The 11,454-nt window shown below is 38.1% G+C and overlaps 1 protein-coding gene and 1 non-coding gene across 7 annotated transcripts in view; both read right to left on the bottom strand.

Moving 5' to 3' along the window:
* Positions 1-11,454, bottom strand: part of SNRPN (small nuclear ribonucleoprotein polypeptide N) — a 29,610-nt gene that overhangs the window by 11,025 nt on the left and 7,131 nt on the right. For 2 of the 6 annotated variants that reach the window (XR_004298205.1, XR_004298201.1), the window contains 8 exons: positions 11,060-11,211; positions 9,074-9,185; positions 8,494-8,646; positions 7,918-8,056; positions 7,432-7,557; positions 6,628-6,841; positions 2,621-3,270; positions 1,836-1,986 (listed from right to left, as the gene is read on the bottom strand). Coding sequence is in view for 1 of the 6 variants with exons in the window: in XM_032395398.1 (XP_032251289.1) it covers positions 7,289-7,326; positions 7,432-7,557; positions 7,918-8,056; positions 8,494-8,646; positions 9,074-9,185; positions 11,060-11,211 (720 nt within the window). In the remaining 5 variants the exon portion in view is untranslated. Of the gene's footprint in view, positions 1-1,835; positions 1,987-2,620; positions 3,271-6,627; positions 6,842-7,151; positions 7,327-7,431; positions 7,558-7,917; positions 8,057-8,493; positions 8,647-9,073; positions 9,186-11,059; positions 11,212-11,454 lie in introns of those variants that run through there. The other 4 variants (XR_004298203.1, XR_004298202.1, XR_004298204.1 and 1 more) reach the window with 3 other exon arrangements.
* On the bottom strand, positions 3,012-3,084 carry LOC116626225. Its single transcript, XR_004298217.1, has one exon. It is a non-coding gene; the product is annotated as a small nucleolar RNA SNORD107 (small nucleolar RNA).

Here is an 11,454-nt window from a genome sequence, read left to right as displayed (position 1 = left end):
AAAAAAAAAAAAAAAAGGAGATGGCAGGAGGGGAAGAATGAAGGGGGGGAAATCGGAGGGGGAGACGAATCATGAGAGACTATGGACTCTGAAAAACAAACTAAGGGTTCTAGAGGGGAGGGGGGTGGGTGGATGGGTTAGCCTGGTGATGGGTATTAAAGAGGGCACGTTCTGCATGGAGCACTGGGTGTTATACACAAACAGTGAATCATGGAACACTACGTCAAAAACTAATGATGTAATGTATGGTGATTAACATAACAATAAAAAATTTTTAAAAACCCACAAAGTGAACAACAAGTCCACTGATACACAGTGTTGAGGATTCTGAAGGAGGTCTAATATCTCTAATACAAAGAACCAAAGTGATATGGTAATATAATCCAAATTATCATGGAAAGAATAGAGCACACACTACTTTTCCTGATATAGATCTCCTAATACACAATAAATTACTCCTATCAGGAACTGTACTTTTTAACTTTCTTTCTGTTAATAATAGCACAAATAAGGGGAGGTGGGGGAGATGGGTGCACTTGTGATGCACCAGGTATTGTATGGAAGTGTTGAATCACAATATTGTATACTGGAATCTAGTATTACACTATATGTTAACCAAATATAATTTAAATAAAAATTTTAAGATTTTATTTATTTATTTGACAGAGAGAGACACAGCGAGAGAGGGAATACAAGCAGGGCGAGTGAGAGACGGAGAACCATGCTTCCTGCTGAGCAGGGAGACTGATGTGGGGCTCAATCCCAGGACCCTGGGATTTTAACCTGAGCCGAAGGCAGGGTGCTTAACGACTGAGCCACCCAGGCACCCCTAAATAAAACTTTTTTTAAAATAAAGGGAAAAAAAGAAACTATATAGGGGTAAAAATAAATTTTATATAATATGGGAACAGATATTACCACTTACATCGATGTGGATGGAATTGGAGGGTACTATGCTGAGTGAAATAAGTCAATCACAGAAAGACCATTATCATTTGGTTTCACTCATATGTGAAATATAAGGAACAGTGCAGAGGATCATAGGGGAAGGGAGGGAAACTGAATGGGAAGTTATCAAAGAAGGAGAAAAACCATGAGAGACTCATAGGTAATTAACTACAGGAAACAAACTGGGGGTTGCTGGAGGGGAGGTGGGCAGGGGGATGGGGTTATGGGCATTAAGGAGAGCATGTGATGTGATGAGCACTAGGTGTTATATATGGAACTGATGAAATTACTGAACTCTACATCTGAAACTAATGATGTACCTTAGGTTGTCTAATTGAATTTAAATTTAAAAATATGGGAACAGAAACCCCCATGATTTCAGATGTACATATATCTAACCTCTCTGGGTCATTGTGTTCTCATCAACTGTAAATCTAAGACAAATGATTCAAAATCATCAAACATCTGGCTGATCTATGAGGCTTTTCACTGAATCTTGGCTATGTCATCTACTTTTTAAGATTAATTTTGCTCACCAAAGAAAATTAACCCAGTCAAGTCTTCTCCTACTATTTCTATTCCACATTAGAACTTGCTAAATTATAGGCAAAAAACATGAGTTAACAACATGGATTCTGGAGCAAAACTGAGGTGATACTGAATGCAGAAGAAAAACTGGGACAATTTGCATTTAGGACAAACATAAACCACTCCAGGTAAAATAACATCCAGTCTGCATCCTTGCCACCAGAAGATACCAGGGCCCAAACGGCACATCCCTTTTAGTACACAGAAAGTCCCTTGAGGTTTCCTCAACTATTATCTGAGAAGTTGAATGAGGTATACTGTAGCCAACACCCAGCTGCTCCCCTTCATGGTCTACTCACTTTTGGCAGAGATGGACTTGCTGCGTTAATACCTGAAGCCGTTAATCAACATTCACATCTAGAACAAACACATCCTTGGAACTGGATTTCAAATACTGCTCTCTTATTGAGCCTTCATCATCTCACTTAAGCAAGAGAGATCCTCTCACCCCTGTAAAATCCAACAGAACTTTATTTCTACTTTTTGACCAAAAATGACTAAAAGGTATCCCCACAAACACATTGTAAACTTCATAACAAGGTACCTAGCTTCACTACAACAAGTACAGATAAACACCAAATAGTTCTCACTGGCTCCTATTTAGGAAGAGCTGACCACTTCCATGTTAAGAGTATAGAGCTAGATTATTAGATAGGCATAGATTCTAATCAGACATTCCACTACATGGGAGGAACTATAATAAATCTAAAAACTTGTGGGGCACCTGGGTGGCTGTCGGTTAGGCGTCTGCCTTCGGCTCAAGTCATGATCCCAGGGTCCTGGAATCGAGCCCCGCATCAGGCTCCCTGCTCGGCAGGAAGCCTGCTTCTCCCTCTGCCTCTGTCATTCCCCTGCTTGTGTTCTCTCTTGCTCTCTCTCTCTGACAAATAAATGAACAAAATCTTAAAAAAAAATCTAAAAACTTGCACCCTAACATTTAGAAAAATTAGCAATGCTGACACATTTCTTAAACATCTACTGTGTGATAGGTTCTATGCCCACTGATCACTGCAGACAACTGAAGAAAAACAAAACCAAAAAAATTGTCCTCAAACACCAATGGTGTCCATGTAAAGACACTTACCATACTCACTGTATTTCATAATACATGTTCCACAAATATTAGTTCCCCTCTTTCCTGGACATCATCAGACACCTCCAACTCTGGCATTCAATGTTTGATCAAAGAGGTAGTTGTCTCCTTTTACATGTCCTTACTTCCGTCTCAGCATATGTGTGTGCCTTCTGGGATCTAAGGAGGAGTTTCCTTTTTTGCTTTCAACAGCATATATGTTTTTAAAAAAAAAAAAGGGAAAAATAATGAGCTCAGAATATCTTATGAAAATTTAAAAAAGAAGAATTGGCAATGTATATGGCTACACCTGCCATTTCTAAGTATTCAAAGTTTTCACAGTAAGCCAAATTTTCTGTTGAAAATAATGTTCCCCGAAAAGTCTATTGAGGCACATTGACTGGATTTCAGAGTGTCATTTAAGCTCAAATTTTGAAATCATTATGTTCAGACAAGGTCCTTTGTCATCATGAACCTAGCCAAGGCCTCTATAATACACTATTACTTTTCTTTACAAGGTTATTTTACCTGGAGTGGTTTATGTTTGTCCTAAATGCAGCTAACACCGTTTTCAGCTTCCTTGCGATACTACTGGGTGGGATCCACAGTGACATGTCAGAAAATTGAGTTGTCAAATTCTCTCCTCTTTTCATAGTCATCAACTATGTGGGCAAAAAAGACCTTCATAAGACTAAAAAAACTGCAACACAACAAAAATTATAAAATATCTTGCTTTACTTATTTACTATAATTCAAATATTGAGATTTATTATATGAATGGCCAGTCCCAAGGGAACTAGAATGCAAAGATGAGTAAGAATTTGGCAATGTATTATCAACTGGATAACATGTATTTGAAAACTTCATATAATCTCAGAGGCTGTAACTGACTACTTGCTGAAATCAATTAAGTTTTATTGGAAATAAACACAATAAATTGTTTTACTTATCTCTGAAATCAGATTATGAAAATTCTAGACAAGCATTACTATTATCACATAATTCCATAAGTTACTTTCTACTACATTATTATTTTACTACAAGTTAAGACCTACAAGAAATAAAACATCAGTTCAGTTTACAAAAATTACAAGACTTTTGGGCAACCCCCTCGGGTTCCCTCCCTCCTTGGGAGCTTTGTACTACCACTTTGCTATCGCTCAATAAACCTTGCACTGGGTGTTATACAAAAACAATGCATCTTGGATCACTACATCAAAAATTAATGATGTATTGTATGGTGACTAACATAACATAATAAAATAAAATGAAATTAAATTAAAAAAAAAAACAACCTTGCTTTGCTGCCCACCAAAAAAGAAAGAAAGAAAAGAAAAAGACTTCTGGTATCACCTGCATGGGAATCCTGAAAAAGTTAAACTCACTGAAACAGACTATAATGGTGGTTGCCTTGGGCTGACGGGGTGTGGAAAATGGGGAGATGCTTATCAAAGGGTATAGACTTTTTCTTTTTATTATGCTATGTTAATCACTATACATTACATCATTAGTTTTTGATGTAGTGTTCCATGATTCTTGTTTGCATATAACACCCAGTGCTCCATGCAGTGTGTGCCCTCTTTAATACCCATCACCAAGCTAACCCATCCTCCCACCCCCTCCCCTCTAGAACCCTCAGTTTGTTTTTCAGAGTCCATCGTCTCTCATGGTTCGTCTCCCCCTCTGATTCCCCCCCCTTCATTCTTCCAAAGGGTATAGACTTTTAATTATAAGATGAGTTAAGTTCAAGGGATCTAATATACAGCATGGTGATTACAGTTAACAGTACTGTATTATAATATTTGAAATTTGCCAAGAGTAGATCTTAAATGTTCTCGCCACAAAAAAAAAAAGGTAACTATATAAGGTGCTGGAGTGTTAACTAACCTTGTTGTAGTAATCTTTTCACAATATAGATGTATAGTAAATCATCACGTAACACATCTTAAAATTATACATTATTTATCAATTACATATTGATAAAGCTGAAAAATTACAGGACTTCTAAAATTTTACATGATTGAAGAGTAATGAGTTCATGAAGGCAGGAAGCTACATCACTTTTTACACACTTTTATACTAAGTCCCAGTTTACCTATCAGATCATATAAACACAAAATACCACAAAAAAACTCAAAACCATAAAGATTTAAGGTAACATAACTATTAAATCCCAGAATTCTATTTGAAACTGTTATGTGAACCACAATGAGAAACCTGTATTGGTGTGCAATGTGTACATATTCATGAAGTTACTGTTAATAAATGTGACCAGGAAATCAAGAGGTCATTGCCCAACTGTGCTTTAGATATAACGTGTAACTCATGTGAATGCAGAATGGGAAAAATCCTAAGGGAAAAGTATTTACTGCCATGAGTGTTTGAAAACTCTTATGTTATTATGTGTTCACAATGGAACTCTGTAGAAGCTTCTATCTAGCAATCTATAACAAAAGATCCACATTCAACTTACACACCACATGCAATTATAGGAGTATCTGTGCCAAGTATTTTTTCAATATATGTTCCCACAATCAAGGTTATCAAACAATTCAAGGAAGTTCTAGGCAGAGAATATTACCACCAAATCAAAACACCCATTAGAAGTAAGCATCTTGCAGAATCTAGAGTTCTTGTCACATGCGAAAGTGGCGTTCAACTTTACTTAAGGAAATGTGAGGGAACAGGTTTTCTTCGAATATGATGCACAATTGGGGTGCCTGGGTGGCTCAGTTGTTACACCTTCGGCTCAGGTCATGATCCCAGGGTTCTGGGATCAAGCCCAGCATCAGGCCCCCTGCTCAGTGGGAAGCCTACTTCTCCCTCTCCCATTCCCCCTGCTTATGTTCCCTCTCTCGATGTCTCTGTCAAATAAATACATAAAATCTTAAAAAAAAAGATGCACAATCACTCATGCCAAAATCTAAGGACCATCCACATTAGCAGATCTATGCAAGTAGGAAAGTTTTCCTTTCAAAACAGGAAAAAGTACCATAAATTATTCAAAAGTAGGTCCAGAGAGCCAACTGCATATAAAACAAGGCTCTTTGCATACCACCCACACAATTTAGAGCAGAAGTTCTAAGTCATATATATCAGAGTCAATTTTATCTTAACAGAAATGCTTTGCCTTCAAAGATCCTGATAAAGTACTTTGCCTAGGGCTCTAGTAACCAAGAAGTTCCATTGTAACATTCACAATCTCTAAAGTAAGTATCACATCTCTCTTATACAAACCAACTAAACCAAGGAGGACCTGGCTACTTTATGTTCCCTTCCTGATAGTGGCCATCAAGACTAGATACTACTTTGGGAGAGACCATATAAATTTGGTGACAACAACTGCAGTAATTTTGAGGGTCCCTTTTCCTTGGGAGACTATTAGTTGAAAGGTCATGCTTTAAAAGATGGAAATTGAAGGGGTACCTAGCTGGCTCACTCAGTAGAGCATATGACTCTTAGTCTCAGGGCTGTGATATGGAGCTCTACTTTGGATATAGAGATTACTTAAAAATAAAATCTTTTTAAAAATTAAAAATAAAAAATAAAAGATGGAAATGGTGATATACACACAACCTTTATTTGGTAAAATCAAAGAAGAAGGTGCAATCTACCAGTCTGAAGTTACTAAGGAGTTAAAACCAATCTTTAACTCCTATTTTATAAACTACTCTTTCAATCAATAAATACTGATTGATTGCCCAGTTGAAAGCTTAGCAGTGAAATCTAAAAAAACTCTTCCCTCTTCCTTTTAAAAGTGAGTTCATCACTATTGCATAACCAACTCAAACTGGACCTAGATATTTGGGCATCTGGAAGAGACTGTCCACTCCTCTAAACACTTTCAGTACATCACTAAGTGATGCAATTGGATAATTTGTACTCAAGAGTATCAACTACATTTTAGGGTATAAGTTATCTGTATTTTAAGTAACGCAACTTACCCAAATATAAAATCTCCCTGGCTCCCAGTACCCAGGTTCTTCCATTAATTTAAAAATTTATAAGGAAATACTTACTGGTAGGTAGTGATGATTATTCCAGGATCATATCATCTATTCTGATCACACAAGTCACAAGGGCACTGTAGAAGCTCAGCAACTGAGATAATCTTCCATGAAAAGGAGTATCTCCAATCCCAAATGCTTTGATTTAATGAGCAAAGTCTGATTCAGTACCACAGTTTCCTTCCATAGGTGGCCTTACAAGGCCTTTCATCCCATCCTTTCTTCCCTTCAGGTATGTATGAAAGAGGAAGATGCCATATGTGAGGCTTAGCTTAGCCACTTAACCTCCTGGTTAAGGGTTTTCTTTTGTGTTAAGGTTATGGACTGATACCACTCAATGCACAAAGTGAAAGTTCGGAAGCTTAATCAGGTATCACAACCATTTTATCTTAAGAATTAAAGAGAAAATTATTTAAATGCATTGCTTATCAGAATTCACCTAGTCCATAATAACTTCAAGACCAGAAAAATCCCAGTCTTCACTTTGATCTCAACAAAATCAACAGGCAAAAAAATGTACAACATACAACAGTACCTCGCAGTTTAATTGCTCTGTGCATTTATTAGCTAATATTAATGCAGCAAGGAGGAAACAATAGCTCACAAACACTCTACACAATTTCACAAGACACATTGCAGGGAAAAAAGTGACTTAGGAAGGATCAACAGTATCCTAGGGTCTTGGTGGACGCATTCCTGGGGGAGGTGGACCTGGGGGGGAAAAAAAAAGCAAAATTCCATGGGACCATTAGAAAAACATCACGTAAGTATTAAGGGGCCCAGCTGGCACCACTGCACAAAAGTGTAGCCACTCACCTCTAATTCCTGGTGGAGGGGGTCTCATTCCTGGAGGGGGCATGCCTATTGGCGTCCCTCGAGCAGGGGGAAGCCCAATTGGTGGGCCCATGGGTGGTCTCATACCAGGTGGAGGAGCCATAATGCCTAGAGAAGAAAAACGGCAGAGAGAAAGTCCTCATAAATAAGCTCAGCTAAAATGACAGAATAAAATACAAGATAATATTTAAAGAAATGGGCCCAGATACTGAGTAGAGAGTCGAACAATTTTTCCTGGACCATTACCATGTAAGCCATCCCCAACAATAGAGTCCACAGCTTTTCATTAAAAACTGTTTAAAAGTGGGAAACATAATCTAAGCAACTAGTTAGGTACTTAGGCTGTTCCTTAGTTCAGTGTCTTCTTAAGAGTATTTTTAGTCCTCACTTCCTCCAGATAAAGTATTTTTTCACATAACTATATATATATATGCGCCAAACTCTCTTACTTCGGTGTAATTTCCTTACCGGGAGGTGGTGTTGCTCGGCCCACAGGAGTGGGTGGGGTCCCCCGTCCTGGTGGGTACTGAGTTGGGGCTCCAGCAATGCTGGCTGTGGCAGCAACTGCAGCAGCCGCTACAGTGCCTCTTCCCTGTGGAGTCATTACCTGAGAAGGCACGTCAGATACAGTCAAGGTAAGGCACAGCCTCTCCTTGTTCAAACACAAAATAATTGGTGGATACCATGGCCTATTAAATATGAAATAATTATAGCAATTTTGTATTTCTCCCATTATTTTCATTTTAAAAATCTTGGCACACTAATACATCCTCCTAAAACCCTACATTCCCTTTTTTAACCTATTAAGTCCTTTCACATTTTCTCAACTCTGGTTTACCCATCCGTATTTCTCCTTACTCACCAATAGTGGTGAGTTCCTCTTATCACGATGGCTCTAATCCTTTCCCCTCCTAACGTGTATTTGTCTTTCAGCACCCGCTGTAACATGCTGCTTACAGAGCACAGGATGTGCACTCAGGCTTTTAAACCTATTCAGCCTCTAGGCACTTTCTCTCGGTAATATAAAACCCTCTAGTTCCTCACCTGTTGGGATGGCCCCCCAACCCCTCGGACAGGGCCTGCTAATCCAGCAGGAGCTTGGGGAATTGGAACACCAGCTGGCACTCCTCTGCCAGCTGCCCTGCCAACCCCAGGACCTCCTGCAGCTCCAGCAAGTGGTACCCGAGCAATGCCAGTCTGAAACAAGAAAAATTATTTGAAATCAAATGATTTACCAACGTTATGAATAGTCTTATTCCTAAAAGATCACTCTTCCCACTATCTTCCCACACCACCTAGCTTGTATTAATTCTATATTCAAAGGAATAGATAAGTACGCCATGGAGGCATTCAACAGATTAAATGTACATATGTCAAATTTTGAGTACATATAAATAAGCCACTCCCACCCTTCTCTAAGTAGTCCCCAGCACATAGAATAATTCATCATAAAGTCTTTAATCACCAAATATGGACAAGTCAGCACTGACATTAAGTGCTAGGCACATTTTACTTGACAAATGTGTACTATTATTGTGCCTCTTTGTACCCTCATTTAGCAAACATCTCAAATAATGTGATGTCTTCCACATTAATATTCTGTCCTACCCTACAGCTTCCTTACATCTTTGGGGGGTGGTCCTTCCACAGTCATGGAAACCAAGTTCTCCCCACGTAGTAACACCAGACCCAAAACCCGCTTTTCTTCACGCTCTGGCTGCTTCGCATTCTTTGGCCTATAAATCAAAAGTAAACTTTGTTAAGATAAGTTAGCGATCAGTCACTAAAATTTACAGTTAAGTATCAACTAAGACAGTAACTGATGGAAGACAATAATTGATGGAAGATATTCATGCTAAGTTATGACGAAACAAAGACAAGATACAAAAACACTAGACTCACTGACATATAAGGGTAAATGGTAAAGCCCTTTTCCTATCAAAATTTTCCAGAATGTTCCTCAGTGTTATATTTCAGCAAGACTAATTTCTTCTTTGTTAAACAGAGATGCAAATTATGTGGCTAAAACTTTTAAGACAAGTAAACTGAAATGTGTTTTCATGTTTACATGGGAAGTAAGTTTTTTAAAATTATTTTTTTAAGTAAATCTGGATGACAGACAGCTAAAATAGTTAATAGTAACAGGCAATGATGTCATACCAAATGATAAAGAAAAAATAAGGCTTTGAGTAAGAGATGCCTATGCATTTCTGGCCTTACCACTTATTATATAACCATGGGGAATTAAAAACAAATTAAAAAAAAAAAGAGAAACCTTGTGTAGAGTCACAACTGTCAGCAGCAAAAATCATACATCCATGAGGCATATACTACATAATACAGGTAAAAGCAACTGACAGTGCCATTCAACAATCCTAAGTATTATCAGAGAATAATGTGCAACTTAAAGCATTATGCATGTGAAATTATCCCTATAACTTAGTGAGAAAAGTGGAACAGAAATTAATATGCCTAAAACTCTCAAATACCTTTAGAATTTTCACTATCATAGGGATTCTTGTATTTTAGGGAAAAATTCTGGATTATTTACACTCACAAAAAAAATAACACTGAAACATCCACCATCCTAGAATATCTGAAATAATCCTACTTCGTGTGCGGGGAGGAGACTGAGAATACATGAAAAGGGAAAGATGAGGAATGTTTTTTGCCTGAGAGGAATAGACTTAAGAGTACAGCAGACAACTGGTGCTGAGCATCGCCTTTTTCTTCGTATTTAATAAAACCTATGTGAAGTAGGCAAATTAAACGTCTGTACAGTTTATCACTGACTGTGGAAATAAAGTAAATCAAGCCAAGAATCCAGGGTGATGCCTCTCAAGTTCTGCCCCATGATAAAAGCCTGAAACAAAGCCATCTTGAATGTCCAGAGATGATATTTTACAAGCACCAACTCAACTGCTCTGAATGATAAGTCAACTGGGTGGAAGTAGGATGCCACTAAAATCCACCAATTTCTGTGATCTTATTGCAGATGGTCAACAGTTCCCTGAGAAAGGAAGCTCCCTGTTCACAGGTATAAACCGGGTAGCCTAATGTGGTAAGGCACAAACACAAAGGTTATTCCTGAAGAAATGAAATGGGCAAATCACAAATACAATAAGCAAAGAGGGTTAAGAATGGACACCAAATCAACACTGCACATGATGATTTAGACAAAACAAGGACCATGCAAACAGGCTAGCAGAACAAATGTTAAAACTAGCCTGGCGTATTCTAATATCCTAACTCCTCAACCATTAAGAACAAATTGTTATTCTTACAATTCCTTCAGTCTGAAGAAATGCTACAGAACCTAACCTATCAATAACATTTCATAACTTTTTAAATAAATATAACTTGATACTCTGCTCATACTGTAAGTTCTTTCCAAATTAAGTTCATGAGTATGTTTGCAAACTTAAAACAGTAGTGTAAATACACTGACTTTAAGACGGGGAGACTGATCCAATTCAGTGATGGTTTAGGTTAGACAATCGATTAGCCCTGCCACATTTTCCCTCCCTCCTTAACAGTTATCCTCTATCATCCCTTACTCCTATTACCCTCTCCCTCTGTCTCTCACTGTCCAAACCCAAAGTGGTCTTACTTGATCTTTCTGAATTCATCACAATCACAGAGGATCAAGTTCATATGCTTGTCAAAAGCCTTAAAGGTGCCAATGAAGATTCGGCCATCTTGCAAGATACATCTCATTCTATAGTCAATGTGCTGCAGCATCTTGCTGCTCTTTCCCACAGTCTGAAAGGAGTAAGAAAAGTTGTCACTCATCAGCTTGTCTCTCCACCATGTCTTCCCTATTCCTATATCAATCCAAACTTGGTTTCCTTAACACATCTTCCCTCACATGTTTTCTCCAAAAATCCCTTCAGTCTCAAGATGCTGGATCAAATTTAGGCCCAGGACAACTATACTCCTCTGTGGAACCCTCTACTTCTCAGAATGTGTCCCTATGCAGTTTCCCATCATCCTAACTATATTTCC

This window comes from Phoca vitulina, unplaced genomic scaffold (assembly GCF_004348235.1).
Source record: "Phoca vitulina isolate PV1807 unplaced genomic scaffold, GSC_HSeal_1.0 scaffold84, whole genome shotgun sequence".
NCBI lineage: Eukaryota > Metazoa > Chordata > Mammalia > Carnivora > Phocidae > Phoca > Phoca vitulina.
This window is presented reverse-complemented; position numbering and strand designations above follow the sequence as displayed.